Source organism: Bombina bombina, chromosome 10 (genome assembly GCF_027579735.1).
Source record: "Bombina bombina isolate aBomBom1 chromosome 10, aBomBom1.pri, whole genome shotgun sequence".
Taxonomy (NCBI): Eukaryota; Metazoa; Chordata; class Amphibia; order Anura; family Bombinatoridae; genus Bombina; species Bombina bombina.
The window spans coordinates 116,580,407-116,599,869 of record NC_069508.1 but is presented as its reverse complement, the minus strand read 5'-3'; the positions used below and the strand labels follow the sequence as shown (position 1 = coordinate 116,599,869).

Sequence of the window (19,463 nt, the reverse complement as noted above, 5' to 3'; positions counted from 1 at the left end):
CCACCAGCGCACTATTTACCCACACTTTTGCACTTTGAGAATATGTACACCCCTGTATGCCCTCACTTGATAAATCGAGCCCACCTATGTAAACTCAGGAGCAGAAATGCAATACTGTGATTGGTGGCTACACATATATGCCTCTTGTCATTGGCTCACCAAATGTGTTCAGCTAGTTCCAGTAGTGCATTGTTGGTCCTAAGCCAACCACTTACACTTCAACAAAGGATACCAAGAGAACAACACAAATGTGATAATAGAAGTAAACTGGAAAGTTGTTTTAAATTTCATTCTCTATCTAAAGTTTGATTTTGACTTTTCTGTCCCTTTAAAGGTATGCTGAAGTCAAGGGACAGGCAGAGGCACACAGTATTTCTACTAGACATGTGCAGCAATTATTCAAATCTTTTGGAAAAAATATTCGGGGACCTTAGTTTCCCCAATATTTGTCTGCTGCACCATTTGTATTCTTTTTGTTTTAAACTTGGAACATTTACATTCCTTTTATTTGCTAAAAATTCCCCTCTCGCATTATTATTACCTCTAGCGCACTGGAGAGCCGCGCTAATACCAACTTCTTAGAGCCCTGGGTGCTAATAGGCGTCTTAGCACGGCGGATCCCAGGGCCTGCGCTAAATAACATTCTCCAGTGCGCTGGAGGTATTTTAACCCCTACAGGTATTTTAAAGAAACCAAATAAATACTGACAAATGTTGTCAGTATTTCTCCATTTTCTTTAAATTTTCGTTGCTGCATTCATTCAGATATTCGTTTGTGAATAAAACAAATATCTGTTTTATATTCATAACAAAACAGCTGCACGTTCCTAATGTCTACCAATCAGCAACCACGATAAGCTCTGAGATTGGAACCCACTTTGATTGGGTGTTTAAAAAAAGGATAAAGCAGACTTAGCAACTGCTATACATTAGTATCCTACCTTTTCTTGCAACATGGCTGCAATGGTGAAATAATAATAGCAATAAATTCATTAGATTTAATCAGAATTAAAACAGAACTTAGAGAAGATATATATTTTAGCCGACAAGCTGAAGATCCGGAGAGTAAGAGTTAAATTTTATTATGGGAAACTGTGCAGTAAAATAATGACGAGAAGTTTGCAGCAGGAGATGGGAACGCAGCTATCTTGTTGTGATATTCAAAAGCAATTGTATTGTTATTTTATCATTCTTAAAAACTAAGCATGAAATAACTGAGCTGTATTGTTGGATTTTATAAAATGCACAGAGAATTTAGAACATTGTAATTAAGATATCCAATGCATTTTTAGCTCAGATCCATCTTATAGTTTTTCTTTAATTTACAAAAGTCCTATTGGCATAAAATGGTCTTTTACAAGATGAGTTCTAATTATTGTTTATTATCGCAGCTTTCTATTATATTATTATTGTATTAATATATTATATATTAAATTTATAATATATGAATTAAATTAATATATATTACTAGCTGCACTTAATAATACTTACGGAGACATCGCTCCAGAATTTAGACACATCGTGATCATTGGTTCGCAAGAACTCGGTAAACCATTTGATGGAACGTTTGCTTCCTCTCTCCTCGGTTTCATCTCGTTCAAAGTTTTCATTATGTTTATTAACTGAGTAATTCGTCAGATGCATGAACAACTGGTTCTGTGTGGGAAACAAGCAGAAATATTCTGAGCCATTTGCCAGAGTGCCATGGAAACAGAACAATTAAGAGCAGTGGTATAAGGTAAATTGGTACAAATGTATAATTTGACTGTTTATTTTACACATTCAGAGGCATACAGTCAATAACACAGTATCATCATTATATTTTTAGAATTCAGTATTTTGATTTATTTATCAGGATGCTACGTGCATGTGAGTTGAGAATTTTTATCTAGGCAATAATTATATGAAACGGGAATATGTGTAAGGTTATTAGCAAAATGAAATCCAACTGTCACAGTGTATAGTGTTTTATGCGCCAGACAAAATGTTTTTACAAATGATACCTTTCCATCTGCCCAATCTTGGAAGGGATTTTTAAATCTCTTCTTTTTTTGTATTCTCTTTTGCAATCTTAAACTAAGAATACTCCTGTGTTAGACATTAACCCAATATCTGTAGTCAGAATTAGCCTGAAGTGAAAAAAAAAACCTCAAAAGACAATGAGGTGAGCAGCAATGGGAGAACGCAATGTAACTTTTGATCACATGGTGTCATCCCTGCAGATTTTGATAAAAAGGGGATCTGGGTAGTTATGTTAACGATGAGAATCCTTTTTATTTATTTACTTTTACTTTTTTTGCAAATACTCAAATATACCTGGATAAAATTCATATTTAGAAAAATAGGAAATAGTGTGTTTGTTTTCCACAGGACATATTTAACCGGTTCGATGTGCTTGATGAGGATGCCTCGATGCGATCTAGACCAGTGTGTGCCGATCAGAAGGCCGGGGATTGTTGGTGGCTTAGGGGGTGGCACTCCCAAGCCATCAGTGGGAGTGCCAGTAATGTCGCCACAAATGTGTTGTGACATCACAAAGGGGCGGAGCAACAATTAATGGTAAGGGAGCTGGATGGGGGAGGTAATTAAAATCCCATAATCTCAGCTCTCTTTCAAATGGTAGGTGTCTTGAAAAGTAAAAAGCCCCCTTAAATAAAAATATATATATATATATAGAGAGATTTCTATAAAGTTAATACACAAGCAATACACAAGGTTTTACTCCTAATGATAGCTTTAGACATAGAGAATAAAAAATTAAAAATGTATTTAGAGCCACAATAAAGTTGGTTTTACAGTGGACAAGTTCCATTTAAAGAAAAATGTTAATTTTGTCTGTATAGTCCAGGGGTCATCAACCTTGGCTCTCTAGAGGTTTTGGAACTACATTTCTCATTATGCTCAGACACTTTAAGCTGGCTAAGCATCATGGGAAATGTAGTTTCAAAACCTCTAAAGAGCCAAGATTGATGACCCCTGGTATAGCCAGTTGACCATTGTGGTTAAGCAATCACTGGGCAAAAAAAGTGCTTTTATTTCTACTCTGGTACAAGGGGCCCATCTAGTTTTTATTACAACATCCAAAAAACAGTATGGCCCCCTTATGCAACTTTACATGCAACTCATAATAATTTAGTAAGGTGATTATTACAGTAGCAGTGATCAGCTGGCTATTTCCAATGTTATTTATTATAATTTTTACAAATATATATATATGTGTGTGTGTGTGTGTGTGTGTGTGTGTGTGTGTGTGTGTGTGTGTGTGTGTGTGTGTGTGGTTCTAAATCTGCTAGTCCTGTTGAAAAAAATTATATAATTTGTGTGGATCACTCACTGGAATATGACTTACAATAGTGTTTAAATGGTAACAGTAAAAATGCTCAAAATCAGCTTCACACAGGGGTGTAAGAAATACTTAGCATCAAAGGGGTTAAAAAGATTTTTTTTTATCATAAAATAATTCAGTTGTGGTTCCAGTACAATATGCACACTCATTAAAGGACAATGCTTTTTTATATTTATATTATATATCATACATTAAAGCAACATTAAACGGCCATTATTGTGGGAAAATGTCATGCTCATGTGCATTTAATTTTAGCACTAGTGACACTGCAATGTAATTAACCTCTGCAAAGGATGCCACAGAGCACTGCTGGTGCCGAGCGGGATTTGCCGGTCACCCAAACCAAAGCAGCAGTCGCACATTGGGGCATGAAGCCGCCACTGCTGATTGGGTCAGCGGCCGTGTCTGCTTAGGACTAGCAGTTATCTGCAGTTCACAAGCTGTATGTTAGAAGGACATGAAACCCAAAAATGTTCTTTCATGATTCAGGTAGAGAATACAATTTTAAACAACATTCCAATTTACTTTTATTATCTCATTTGGTTTATTCTTTAGCTATCCTTTGTTGAAGAAATAGCAATGCAAATGGGTGAGCCAATTACACAAGGCATGTATGTGCAGCCACCAATGATCAGCTACTGAGCATATTTCTATATGCTGTTTTCAACAAAGGATATCAAAAGAATGAAGCAAATTAGATAATAAAAATAAACTGGAAAGATGTTTAAAATTGCATGGTCTTTCTAAATCATGATAGAAAAAAAATGGGTTTCATGTCCCTTTAACTATGGGGTCGATACATTGAAACATTTCTTTACCTTCATAAAAGTGAATTGGATTTGGCAGTCTCCGTATCATTGCACCCCATAGTCAATACCATAAAAGACCTCACCAGATTAAATTCTGATAACAAAGACATTTCTGCTGGTCAGCAGCACCACCTCACTGAATGAATATAGAGGACTAACAACTGAACTCCATTATGTTCTCAGGAAGTCAGTGCCTAAAATGTTGCTCCCAAAAACAATGTACAAAAAAATATCAAATGCCCCATATACTGAAGCTCAGAATTTAGCCATGTTCTTGGGTTAAGGAAGAAGTTAAAGTCTGGGTTACAGTAAAGTCAGACTAGTGCTAGGTTTAGGGCAAATGCGAGGATAAGGGTTATGGCTAGGGTCAGGGCTTGATAAGGGTTAAATACATGGATACCAGTTTGGACTGCAAGTCATAGGGGCATATTTATCAAGCTCTGAATGGAGCTTGATGCCCCGTGTTTCTGGCGAGCCTGCAGGCTCGCCAGAAACAGCAGTTATGAAGCAGCGGTCACAAAGACCGCTGTTCCATAACCTGTCCGCCTGCTCTGAGCAGGCGAACAGACATCGCCGGAAATCAACCCGATCGAGTACGATCGGGTTGATTGACACCCCCCCTGCTGGCGGCCCATTGGCTCTTGTGAGCTGCTGGTGCAATGCTGAATACGGCGAGCGTATTGCTCGCCGTATTCAGCGAGGTCTGTCGGAACTGATCCACACTGTCGGATCAGGTCCGACAGACCTTTATAAATAGAGGCCATTGTGTTGATCTGACACCCAATAATTTTATCAAAGATCACACCAACTACCTCCATTTCCATGGCAGTGGTCATGTTGCCCCAAAATATAGGACAATAATATAACTGCTTAAATGAAATGGACATAACAATTAAAACTGAAATACACACAAACATGTTCCAAATTTAGATAGAAGACTTTTCTCAGTACACATAATTGCAAAACAAATCTAGAAAGAAAGATATAATTATTTTAGCTGTTAATGTGCATGTGGCATATAGAGCATATTTCCCAAATTCAAATACTGAGCCTGCTCACAGAACCAGTGGAGATGTTGTATCAACAGTGATAACTGAAACAGTGATGGCTTTTTCAAGAATCATTTTGCTAATAAAAGTCTATTGCAAAATGCTTCAATTTAACATTTCAGTTTTGATGATTATATCTCTTTAAATTTCAGCACAATCGTAAACCAGATTTGCACCTTGCTTTGTATTACAATAGTGAGTGAATAGAAGCCAAGTATCTGACTGATACGTAAAGGGCCACAGAATATCCAAATGCGAGTGTGAAGCTGATTGTTTTAGGTTAAAAACTGCTGCAATACAAAAATATGTTTTCCATTTCACATTCCGTATTTTCAATAAATGAGAGAACTGATTAATCCAGGACTTGAGAAGCTATCCAGATGCTCATTTTTACACTAGAGAGAATGACAAGCTGTGATTGTTTCAGATGCTCTCAGATTATGCTTAATTTCACTAAGAATTAAGAAGGCAAAAAGCAGTGATATTTATAGGTATGCATTTTTTAACAAACAATTATTTCTGCTGGTAAACAAGTGAGAAAAGCTTTAATAAAATAGATTTTGCCACAAACACACCCTTTTTTTAAAGCATATTAATTATAAGAATACATTTGGTTTAATAGAAATATAAAATAAATACATAAAAACAAGTACTATGTTTGTTACTATTAGTATCTGACTATATTTCCTGAGTATTTTTCTCTAAACTGTATAACTTGGGAAAATGAGAGATTTCTACTTGAACAGATGGCGCTACACTATCTAAACTGTTTGTTCAATTTCTGAAAATCAATAAAAATTGTCTTACAAAAAAACAACCACAAAAAAATATATATATAGTGTAACCTAGTACATAACCTGTTTCTTACATATCCCAGATATCTGATACGGCTTTAATATTTCACCACCGCTAGATAACAAAAACTCATTTTCTCCATTAACACAAAAACAAAAACACAATATAAATGCAGAGAAATACATTTCATTATCCTTTAAGACAATAGGCTACAAATAATTATGTTAAACTTAGTTTATTATCTTTTGATACATCTAAATGATGTTATTTAAAATACATCAAAATGTATTTTTCCTTGCTTTTATGCTTGTGTAGGAGCGCCACATATTAACACATAAATATGTATGAACATAATCATATACATATATATTTAAATTTGCTGCCCATCGCTGTGTGACTTAGCCCCTTGGATGCGAAAGTTCTCATGCTGTGCCGCACGACATGAGAACGAGGCTCTCATTGGAGCTTATGGAAGTGAGGTTGCTTTCGCATTGCACCTAACTCACATTTGCGTGCACTGGTATTACAAAGTAAATTGCAAATATCGCTTTAGCGAAAGCTATATTTTGCGCTCCACTTATAATCTAGTACACTGCGTTTTATAATAAAACACTGGGCTGAAGAAGCACTAAGTACAACCACAATTTAATGCTGTTGAATACAAGCGTGCATTTACCATTTCTGACATGTCTCTTTAATTCCATATAATGAAAAACACTTTCAGGTGGTCATGTTGTGTGGGCTAATTTAAAGGTCCATCCCAGAATGCTTAGCGAATTGGCCTTAACTGCTCCTTAAAATTAGTATGGAAAGCCTATTGGCAGATCATGGGGTCTTTTGGCAGTAATGCCACTTTCAATCATTGTGTCTGAAGATTTTTTTTTCACAGCCTTTTGATCCTACGCACATATGAATGCTGTTTCTAGCTTAGACTATAAAACGCTGAGCTGCAATGATAGGTAACATAGTTAAAGCTTTTTTTTCCTCTTTATTTCTAGGTCATCATGATATTATGTGCGGCAACTATATGGGGCTGGCTAGCAATGCTGTGGAATCCATTTTTTATTTCCTGCTTTGCAGAAAGATAATGATTTATGTTTCTGCCATTCTGGTGTGTTATTGGCAAATGCCAATATAAGTCTGAATGACAGACTGCCCATGATGCACGTGCATTGCTTGGCACTTAAGTTATGCAATGCTACTAAAGCCATACCAGGTGTGCACAGATGATATAGCAACAGACCTCTGGACAGTCCTGGCTCATGCTAGTGACACTATCAACATGTCACTCTTGTTGAAATCTAAATTTTATCCCTGATCATTTACACTTCCAAAACGCATTTACCCTGTTACATGACAATAGACACATTTGGTAATTGGCCTAGTTATAGTAGGTACATTTCCACATATAAAAAAACACAATTAGATTTAAACTGAAACACCAAATGTAAATAATGAATCAATCGACATTCAAATCCTTTGTGATTAGAACTGGGATGAAATTCCAGCAAATAGATATATTTATATTTTGTGATGTGTCTTGCACTCCACCTAGTGGATATCTAAAATAAGTGCTGCCATATGAAATTTTGTCTCTTTCAGAATATAACTAAAGTGATTTCAAGATACTTTTATTTAACAAGATTGTTTAAAATATATATTTAAAAAAATGGTTCCTGTGTATTTTGCAGTGTTTTATACTCTACAAAAAAATATAAAAGGATTGTTGCAATTTTTAATTCCTATCTAAAATCTTGTAATAATTATACAGGAATAGGCAACCTCTGAATTAAGCAAAAAATCTGTTCCAAATATACTATGGGGTCGATTTATCACAGGATTACGCCAGCCTTTGAGCCCCTACGGCTGCAGGTTCTCACAAGCAGCAGTCATCAGCTGCTAAGGTGGCGAAATTCAATCTCCACGGTCTAGTCCGACCGGGGAGATTAACAGCTCCTGCCCGCGCATGATTGGCAGGTGGCGGGATTGCACAAAAGCACAAAATAGCGCTCGTGTGCAATGGTAAATTCCTCCGCGGAAATTTACCCCGCCAGAGGCGAGCTGTGGCAGACTAGGGCGCGTATATGCGCCCCTATCCACCTCAGCTTGATAAATCTAGCCCTATATAGCTACTATATTCACCTGTATTGTCTGTCTATTTATTTCCTCATCTACCAGATACTTCAAGGGACAGAAAATCAAAATTAAACTTTCATGATTTATACAGTGTGTACAACTTTAGCTAGAGGTGTTTTTAGCTGTTTGATCCGCATTGCACATATATATTAACTTATTTCTGTGAGGTATCCACATAAGTTATAATTAATTTTTATTCAGCAGTCCTAGTATTTTTAAAAAAACAAAATGTATGCTTACCTGATAAATTTATTTCTCTTGTGGTGTATCCAGTCCATGGATTCATCCATTACTTGTGGGATATTCTCCTTCCCAACAGGAAGCTGCAAGAGGACACCCACAGCAGAGCTGTCTATATAGCTCCTCCCCTAACTGCCACTCCCAGTCATTCGACCGAAGACAAGCAAGAGAAAGGAGAAACTATAGGGTGCAGTGGTGACTGTAGTTTAAAAATAAAAAACACCTGCCTTAAAATGACAGGGCGGGCCGTGGACTGGATACACCACAAGAGAAATAAATTTATCAGGTAAGCATAAATTTTGTTTTCTCTTATAAGGTGTATCCAGTCCACGGATTCATCCATTACTTGTGGGATACCAATACCAAAGCTATAGGACACGGATGAAGGGAGAGACAAGGCAGGCGCTTAAACGGAAGGCACCACTGCCTGTAAGACCTTTCTCCCAAAAATAGCCTCTGAAGAAGCAAAAGTATCAAATTTGTAGAATTTAGAAAAAGTATGAAGCGAAGACCAAGTCGCCGCCTTACAAATCTGTTCAACAGAAGCCTCATTCTTAAAAGCCCATGTGGAAGCTACCGCTCTAGTGGAATGAGCTGTAATTCTTTCAGGAGGCTGCTGGCCAGCAGTCTCATAAGCTAAGCGGATTATACTTCTTAGCCAAAAAGAAAGAGAAGTTGCCGAAGCCTTTTGGCCTCTCCTCTGTCTAGAGTAGACCACAAACAAAGCAGATGTTTGACGAAAATCCTTCGTAGCTTGTAAATAAAATTTTAAAGCACGAACCACATCAAGATTGTGTAATAGACGTTCCTTCTTTGAAGAAGAATTAGGACATAGTGAAGGAACAACAATCTCCTGATTAAAATATTTTTATTAGATACCACCTTAGGAAGAAAACCAGGTTTGGTACGTAACACTACCTTATCTGCATGGAAAATGATATAAGGGGAATCACATTGTAAAGCAGATAACTCCGAAACTCTTCGAGCCGAGGAGATAGCTACTAAAAACAGAACTTTCCAAGATAAAAGTTTAATATCTATGGAATGCAAAGGTTCAAACGGAACCCCTTGCAAAACGTTAAGAACTAAATTTAAACTCCATGGCGGAGCAAGAGGTTTAAACATAGGCTTGATTCTAACTAAAGCCTGACAAAACGCCTGAACATCTGGAGTATCAGCCAGACGCTTGTGCAAAAAGAATAGACAGAGCAGAAATCTGTCCCTTTAAGGAACTAGCTGACAATCCCTTCTCCAATCCTTCTTGGAGAAAAGATAATATCCTAGGAATCCTGACCTTACTCCATGAGTAACCTTTGGATTCACACCAAAGAAAATATCTACACCATGGGGGGTAGTTATCAAGCCGTCTAATTTTCTGCCTTCGCCGGCCCAATACGCCCGCATAAGCTCGCCTACCTTCGCCGCCGCGGACCTGAAAAAATACGCCTAAGTTATCAAATAAAGCTGTCAAAAAGCCGCGGGGCGATGAGCAGCAGACTGTGAGAGTTATCACTCATCCGATCTCGCTGCTCTTCAGCTTTTTCCCAGCTTTATTGCTAGCCTGTCACTAAGCACTCACACTAAACTACACTGTTCTACCCCCTATACCGGCACCCCCGGAGCCTCCCGCAACTCAATAAAGTTACTAACCCCTAAACCGCCGCTCCTAGACCCTGCCGCAACTCTGATAAATGTATTAACCCCTAAACCGCCGCTCCAGGACACCGCTGCCACCTACATTATACCTAGTAACCCCTATCCTGCCCCCCTACACCGTCGCCCTCTATAATAAAGTTATTAACCCCTATCCTGCTGATCCCGCACCTCGCCGCAACTAAATAAATAGTTTAACCCCTAAACCGCCGCTCCCTGAACCCGTAGCAACCTATATTAAACCTATTAACCCCTATCCTGCCCCCCCTACACCGTCGTCATCTATAATAAATTTATTAACCCCTATCCTGCCCCCCACTACACCGCCGCCACTGTAATAAAATTATTAACCCCTAAACCTAAGTCTAACACTAACCCTAACACCCCCCTAACTTAAATATTAATTAAATAAATCTAAATAATATTTCTATTATTAACTAAATTAATCCTATTTAAAACTAAATACTTACCTTTTAAATAAACCCTAATATAGCTACAATATAAATAATAATTATATTCTAGCTATTTTAGGATTTATTTTTATTTTACAGGCAACTTTCAATTTATTTTAACTAGGTACAATAGCTATTAAATAGTTATTAACTATTTAATAGCTTACCTAGCTAAAATAAACTGAAATTTACCTGTAAAATAAATCCTAACCTAAGTTGTAATTACACCTAACACTACACTATACTTTAATAAATTATTCCTATTTAAAACTAAATACTTACCTGTAAAATAAACCCTAATATAGCTACAATATAAATAATAATTATACTGTAGCTATCTTAGGATTTATATTTATTTTACAGGTAACTTTGTATTTATTTTAGCTAGGTAGAATAGTTATTAAATAGTTATTAACTATTTAATAACTACCTAGCTAAAAGAAATACAAAATTACCTGTAAAATAAATCCTTACCTAAGTTACAATTAAACCTAATGCTACACTATCATTAAATTAATTAAATAAACTACCTACAAATAACTACAATTAAATACAATTACATAAACTAACTAAAGTACAAAAAATAAAAAAAGCTAAGTTACAAAAAATAAAAAAATAAGTTACAAACATTTTAAAAATATTACAACAATTTTAAGCTACTTACACCTAATCTAAGCCCCCTAATAAAATAACAAACCCCCCAAAATAAAAAAATGCCCTACCCTATTCTAAATTAAATAAAGTTCAAAGCTCTTTTACCTTACCAGCCCTTAAAAGGGCCATTTGTGGGGGCATGCCCCAAAAAGTTCAGCTCTTTTGCCTGTAAAAGAAAAATACAACCCCCCACACAACATTAAAACCCACCACCCACATACCCCTAATCTAACCCAAACCCCCCTTACAAAAACCTAACACTAATCCCCTGAAGATCATCCTACTTTGAGTCGTCTTCACTCAGCCGAGCAGCGATGGAACCGAAGTGGACATCCGGAGCGGAAGAAGTTAATCCTCCAAGCGGCGCTGAAGAAATCTTCCATCCGATGAAGTCATCATCCAGGCGGCGCTGAAGAAGTCTTCGATCCGGGCGATGTCATCTTCCAAGAGGCGCTGAAGAGGTCTTCTATCCGGGCGATGTCATTTTCCAAGCCGGGTCTTGAATCTTCCTCCCGCCGACGCTGAACCTCCTTCTTCACCGACGGACTACGACGAATTAAGGCTCCTTTAAGGGACGTAATCCAAGATGGAGTCCCCTCAATTCCGATTGGCTGATAGGATTCTATCAGCCAATCGGAATTAAGATAGGAAAAATCTGATTGGCTGATGGAATCAGCCAATCAGATTGAGCTCGCATTCTATTGGCTGTTCCGATCAGCCAATCAGATTTTTCCTACCTTAATTCCGATTGGCTGATAGAATCCTATCAGCCAATCGGAATTGAGGGGACGCCATCTTGGATGACATCCCTTAAAGGAGCCTTCATTCGTCGCAGTCCGTCGGTGAAGAAGGAGGTTCCGCGTCGGCGGGAGGAAGATTCAAGACCCGGCTTGGAAGATGACATCGCCCGGATAGAAGACCTCTTCAGCACCTCTTGGAAGATGACATTGCCCGAATCGAAGACTTCTTCAGCGCCGCCAGGATGATGACTTCATCGGATGGAAGATTTCTTCAGTGCCGCTTGGAGGATTAACTTCTTCCGCTCCGGATGTCCACTTCGGTTCCATCGCTGCTCGGCTGAGTGAAGACGACTCAAGGTAGGATGATCTTCAGGGGATTAGTGTTAGGTTTTTGTAAGGGGGGTTTGGGTTAGATTAGGGGTATGTGGGTGGTGGGTTTTAATGCTGGGGGGGTTGTATTTTTCTTTTACAGGCAAAAGAGCTGAACTTTTTGGGTCATGCCCCCATAAATGGCCCTTTTAAGGGCTGGTAAGGAAAAAGAGCTTTGAACTTTATTTAATTTAGAATAGGGTAGGGCATTTTTTTATTTTTGGGGGGTTTGTTATTTTATTAGGGGGCTTAGATTAGGTGTAAGTAGCTTAAAATTGTTGTAATATTTTTAAAATGTTTGTAACTTATTTTTTATTTTTTGTAACTTAGCTTTTTTTATTTTTTGTACTTTAGTTAGTTTATGTAATTGTATTTAATTGTAGTTATTTGTAGGTACTTTATTTAATTAATTTAATGATAGTGTAGTATTAGGTTTAATTGTAACTTAGGTTAGGATTTATTTTACAGGTAAATTTCAGTTTATTTTAGCTAGGTAAGCTATTAAATAGTTAATAACTATTTAATAGCTATTGTACCTAGTTAAAATAAATTGAAATTTGCCTGTAAAATAAAAATAAATCCTAAGATAGCTACAATATAATTATTATTTATATTGTAGCTATATTAGGGTTTATTTTAAAGGTAAGTATTTAGTTTTAAATAGGATTAATTTAGTTAATAATAAAAATATTATTTAGATTTATTTAATTAATATTTAAGTTAGGGGGGCGTTAGGGTTAGTGTTAGACTTAGGTTTAGGGGTTAATAATTTTATTACAGTGGCGGCGGCGTAGTGGGGGGCAGGATAGGGGTTAATAAATTTATTATAGGTGGCGACGGTGTAGGGGGGCAGATTAGGGGTTAATAAATTTATTATAGGTGGCGACGGTGTAGGGGGGGCAGATTAGGGGTTAATAAATTTATTATAGGTGGCGACGGTGTAGGGGGGGCAGGATAGGGGTTAATACATTTAATATAGGTTGCGGCGGGTTCAGGGAGCGGCGGTTTAGGGGTTAATACATTTATTATAGTTGCGGTGGGCTCCGGGAGCGGCGGTTTAGGGGTTAATATGTATAGAGTAGCTTGCGGTGGGCTCCGGGAGCGGCGGTTTAGGGGGTAATAACTTTATTTAGTTGCGGCGGTGTAGGGGGGACAGATTAGGGGTGTTTAGACTCGGGGTACATGTTAGGGTGTTAGGTGCAGACATCTCCCATAGGAATCAATGGGATGTCTGGCAGCAGCGAACTTGTACTTTCGCTATGGTCAGACTCCCATTGATTCCTATGGGATCCGCCGCCTACAGGGGTGGCGGTTTGAAAACCAGGTACGCTGGGCCGTAAAAGTGCTGAGCGTACCTGCTAGTCATTTGATAACTAGCAAAAGTAGTGAGATTGTGCCGCACTTGTGTGCGGAACATCTGGAGTGACATAAGAATCGATCTGTGTCGGACTGAGTCCGGCGGATCGAAGTCTACGTCACAAAATTCAACTTTTGCTGGTCTCGAGCCTTTGATAACTAAGGCGAATCAGCCTTGCCACAAATACGCTGCGGAATTCCAGTGTATTTGAGGTTGACGGCTTGATAACTACCCCCCATATCTTATGATAGATTTTCCTGGTGACCGGCTTTCGAGCCTGAATTAAGGTATCAATGACCGACTCAGAGAAACCACGCTTTGATAAAATCAAGCGTTCAATCTCCAAGCAGTCAGACGCTGAGAAATTAGATTTGGATGGTTGAAAGAACCCTGAAGTAGAAGGTCCTGCCTCAGTGGCAGAGTCCATGGTGGAAGGGATGACATGTCCACCAGATCTGCATACCAAGTCCTGCGTGCTCACGCAGGTGCTATCAAAATCACTGAAGCTCTCTCCTGCTTGATCTTGGCAATCAGACGAGAGAGCAGAGGAAACGGTGGAAGCACATAAGCTAGGTTGAAGGACCAAGGCGCTGCTAGAGCATCTATCAGCGCTGCCTTGGGATCCCTGGACCTGGATCCGTAACAAGGAAGCTTGGCGTTCTGACGAGACGCCATGAGATCCAGTTCTGGTTTGCCCCAAAGTTGAATCAACTGTGCAAATACCTCCGTATGGAGTTCCCACTCCCCCGGATGAAAAGTCTGCCGACTTAGAAAATCCGCCTCTCAGTTCTCTACTCCTGGGATATGGATAGCTGATAGATGGCAAGAGTGAACCTCTGCCCATAGAATTATTTTTGAAACCTCCAACATTGCTAGGGAACTCCTTGTTCCCCCTTGATGGTTGATGTAGGCTACAGTCGTGATATTGTCCGACTGAAATCTGATGAACCTGAACGCAGCAAGCTGAGGCCAAGCCTGAAGAGCATTGAATATCGCTCTTAGTTCCAGAATGTTTATCGGAAGGAGTGCCTCCTCCTGAGTCCACGAGCTCTGAACCTTCAGGGAGTTCCAGACTGCACCCCAGCCCAGAAGGCTGGCATCTGTCGTTACTATTGTCCAATCTGGCCTGCGGAAGGTCATACCCTTGGACAGATGGACCCGAGATAGCCACCAGAGAAGATCAGTGCATTTGGTACACATTCTAAGAGGGGGTTCTACAATGGCTTCTAAACACAATGAACAATGAGTTTCCTCTATGTCAGACATGTTTAACAGACTAGTAATGAGACCAGCAAGCTTGGAAAACACTTTAATAAATGTGAAAAAGCAGAATATAAAAAACGGTACTGTGCCTTTAAGGGAAAAAAACAATCACATAAACTGCAAAACAGTAAAAAAAAACATTAAACTCTACGAAATTTTTACAGTGTGTATAATAGACTAAAATTGCACCCACTTGCAAATGGATGATTAACCCCTCAGGCTCAAAAACGGATCAGAAAAATGATAAAACCGTTATAAACAGTCACAAGCAAACTGCCACAGCTCTACTGTGGCTCCTACCTGCCCTTAAAACGACTTTTGTAGGAACAAAAATCCTTTACAGAGGTCCTATATGTCAGGGGACTCCTTCAGGGAAGCTGGATGTCTCAGACTGCAAAAACTACTGCGCAATTAGAGCGCAAAAATAACCCCCTCCCACCATGCACTCCAAGTGAAAGGGCCATAAATAACTACTCCTAGGAGAAATCTAATCAGCCATGGGGAAAACTAGGCCCCAAATAAAGATTTATCACCTTCAGTAAAAAACATTTTTTTATATATCATGCAAATGTTTTACATACTAAGTAATAAGAGCAATTAACATGAATATTACCCTTTACTGCAAGCATGATCCCAGTCGTAATCAGGCTTACCTTAAATATATCAGGCACTGTCAGCATTTTCTAGACCTTATCTCTCTAGAAAAAAATATACTGAACATACCTCAGAGCAAGTAATTCTGCAGGCCATTCCCCCAGCTGAAGTTTTCCCATACTCTTCAGTTATGTGTGAGAACAGCAGTGGACCTTAGTTACAAACTGCTAAGATCATCAAAAACCTCAGGCAGAACTCTTCTTCTAATTTCTGCCTGAGGCAAAAACAGTACAACACCGGTACCGTTTAAAAATAACAAACTTTTGATTGAAGATAAACTACACTAAGTCACCACATATCTCTTATACTTCCTTTCTTGTCGAGAGCTGCAAGAGAATGACTGGGAGTGGCAGTTAGGGGAGGAGCTATATAGACAGTTCTGCTGTGGGTGTCCTCTTGCAGCTTCCTGTTGGGAAGGAGAATATCCCACAAGTAATGGATGAATCCGTGGACTGGATACACCTTACAAGAGAAATAACTTTAGTTGGCAGAAATAAAAAAACATGAGAAAACACCACCATATGAAAAAAATAAAAAAAATAATACTATATATATATTGCAGATAAAGTAAGAAATTGGGTAATCCTAGCAGTACCCGGGTAAAGCTGACATTACCCAAGCGGCTGTGGGTAAAGCCAATGTAACATGATAAATCTTCTCAGAGTGCATTGAGTCACCGCATTAAACATATATATACAGGTAGTCCTCAGTTTACGACGGGGTTAGGATCCAGAAGGAATGGTTGTAAATCGAAACTGTTGTAAATTGAAACCCAGTTTATAATGTAAGTCAATGGGAAGTGAGGGAGTTAGGTTCCAGGCCCCTCTCAAAATTGACATAAGTAACACCAAATACATTATTTTTAAAGCTTTGAAATGGAGACTTTAAATGCTAAACAGCATTATAAACCTAATTAAATAATCACACAGACTGTATCATCAAACTAAGTTTAATGAACAAAAAAACATTTTTACTTGCATTTTTCTGCAAAAAGTTGTTAGCGTGTTAGATAGTATTGGGTCTGCACCTATTCTATGCATTTGAATCTGGACTGATTAAGCAGTTCGGCACCCTCACCTCAAGCAGCTGGACAGGAAGATAATAGGGAAGTGGCTGCTAGATCTTGTTGCTTTGAAAGCTAATCGATAGCTAAGGTCTGTTCTGTGTACACAGATTAATTTCAGTCTGCTAAGCTTGCATAACTTTGCTGCAATACAAGCCGACAGCTCTACCTACTGATTATTTTAATTAGTGCACTGCTTTTCAATAGCAGTCACATGACTGAAAAAATAGGTTGTTATTCTGAAACTGTGCAAATTGAAACGGCTTAAACCAAGGGCCACCTGTATATATATATATATATATATATATATATATATACACGATGCACTGTAATTCTAACATCTTCACTATCTCTTTTGCCTCCGCCTGGGGGGTTTAAGGGGGGGAGAAGCCCCCCTGGTAAACTTCACTCCGCAATATTCAATTGGGGTGGATGCAAGAGGATCATCAGGGCGCCTTCCTTGAACCCCCCCAGGCAGAGGCAAAAAAAATTGTAGAGATGGGGAATTACATTACATCAGGCATTACCCACAGCTGCTTTGGTAATGTCAGGTTTACCCGGGTAATCCTAGGATTTCTGACTTTACCTGTAACATATATATATATATATATATATATATATATATATATATATATATATATATATATATATACACAGATACATACACATACAGTACATATCTTTGTGTCATTTTCTATGGTGTACACAGTAAATATCAGAACTAGAGTGCTTATTTCCTAAATATTTCAATCAGGAATCAGGAGGTCCTTCCTTAGAGGTAGTCTCCAAGGTGGGAGAGATGACATCTCCACTAGGTCTGCAAACCAAACCCTGCGAGGCCACGCAGGGGCTATTAGAATCACCAACGCCCTCTCCTGTTTGATACGAGCAATGACTCATGGAAGAAGAGCAAAAGGAGGAAAACAGGTATGTCAACCTGAAAACCCAAGGAACCGCCAGATGATCTACCAGAACGGCCTGCGGATCTCTTGACCTTGAACCATACCTTGGAAGCTTGGCGTTCTGATTGGACACCATCAGATCTAACTCCGGCACCTCCCATTTGAGCGCTAAGCTAGAAAACACCTCCGGATGGAGTTCCCACTCCCCGGGATGAAAAGTCTGTCTGCTCAGAAAATCCGCTTCCCAGTTGTCTACTCCTAGAATGTGGATGGAAGATAGACATTAATTGTGGGTCTCTACCCACTGAAGAATCTGAGTAACCTCCTTCATGGCTAAGGAACTCTGAGTTCCTCCTTGGTGATTGATGTAAGCCGCAGAGGTTATGTTGTCTAACTGGAACCTGATAAACTGCTGTTGCAATACCGACCCCCCCCCCCCCTGCAGATTTGCGGCCAATCGGCCTATAGCAGGAGGTATCAATCAATTTGATCATATTGGATCGGGTTGATTTCCAGCAATGTCTGTCCCCTGCCTCAGAACTGGCGGACAGGTTATGGAGCAGCAGTCTTTAGACCGCTGCTTCATAACTTGTGTTTCTGGAGAGCCTAAAGGCTTGTCAGAAACACGGGGCATCTGTCAGGGTGCCAGGAATCAGACTGAGACGAGAGGTGCAAAAATAATCACACCTTTATTAATAGCAAAAAATAATAAAAAGTCCACAAGTCAAATAACAAGCCAGGAGTCAAAACCAGAGCTGGTAGTCAGACGAGCCGAGTCAGGAGCCAAAGCAAATAGTCAGACGAGCCGGAATCAGGAACAAGGAAAAAAGCAGAGTCAGGAACAAGCCAGGGATCAGGAACTAGGAAGGACGTCAGGCAGCCAGGTAATACACAGGAACTCTCACAAACAGGTCTGAGACAACGCAAAGGCAAAGAATACTGAACAGAGGCCCTTAAAATAATAAGTGATGACATCACAATTCTGAGACTGCATCCTGTCTCACATGGATGATGCACACCAGTCTGGCCATAAAAGGAAGTGTAGGAAATGAGCAGCATCCCCCACAATACACCATAGTTAGGAAGAGAGGTGAGTAAAATGGCTGCCAGCAGCACATGGCAAACAACAGGGAAAAAACCCTGACAGCATCAAGCTCCATACGGAGCTTGATAAATAGGCCCCAGAGCATGCAATTTTAAACAACTTTCTAATTTACTACTATTATCATTTTGGGTATATTTATTTGAAATAGCAGGAATGTAAGCTTAGAAGCCTTAGCTGACCTATTAGCTTACCCACTGCACCACATACGCACCATACTACACCACAAACACACAAACCACATACACATCATACCACACTTAGGGATGGGCGAATGTTTCGCAACATTCGAAAAACGGCACGAATTTTAACACATTCGTTCGTTCGAATCGAATTTCGAATGTTTACATAACATTCTAACATTCGATTTTCGAATGTTCGGTTTTGAATTTTACGATTACATTCGAAAATATTCGAATTTCGAAAAATTCGAATTTAGATTGTAATAGTATTTCTAATGCTTTTTCTTTAAATGTAATATTCGAATTATGCAATATTCAAATTCGAAAAATTCGGATTTAGATTGTAATAGTATTTCTAATGCTTTTTCTTTAAATGTAATATTCGAATTATGCAATATTCGAATTCGAAAAATTCGAATTTAGATTGTAATAGTATTTCTAATGCTTTTTCTTTAAATGTAATATTCAAATTATGCAATATTCGAATTCGAAAAATTCGAATTTAGATTGTAATAGTATTTCTAATGCTTTTTCTTTAAATGTAATATTCGAATTATGCAATACGTGTATTCGAATTCGAAAAATTTGAATTTAGATTGTAATAGTATTTCTAATGCTTTTTCTTTAAATGTAATATTCGAATTATGCAATATTCGAATTCGAAAAATTCGAATTTAGATTGTAATAGTATTTCTAAT

The 19,463-nt window shown here is 38.6% G+C and overlaps 1 protein-coding gene across 1 annotated transcript in view; it reads right to left on the bottom strand.

Annotated features, from left to right (window-relative positions):
* The window catches only part of TTLL7 (tubulin tyrosine ligase like 7), a 715,282-nt gene that overhangs the window by 467,907 nt on the left and 227,912 nt on the right, over positions 1-19,463 (bottom strand). The window contains exon 8 of the mRNA XM_053693316.1: positions 1,491-1,655. Within this exon, the coding sequence (XP_053549291.1) occupies positions 1,491-1,655 (165 nt within the window). The remainder of the gene's footprint in view (positions 1-1,490; positions 1,656-19,463) is intronic.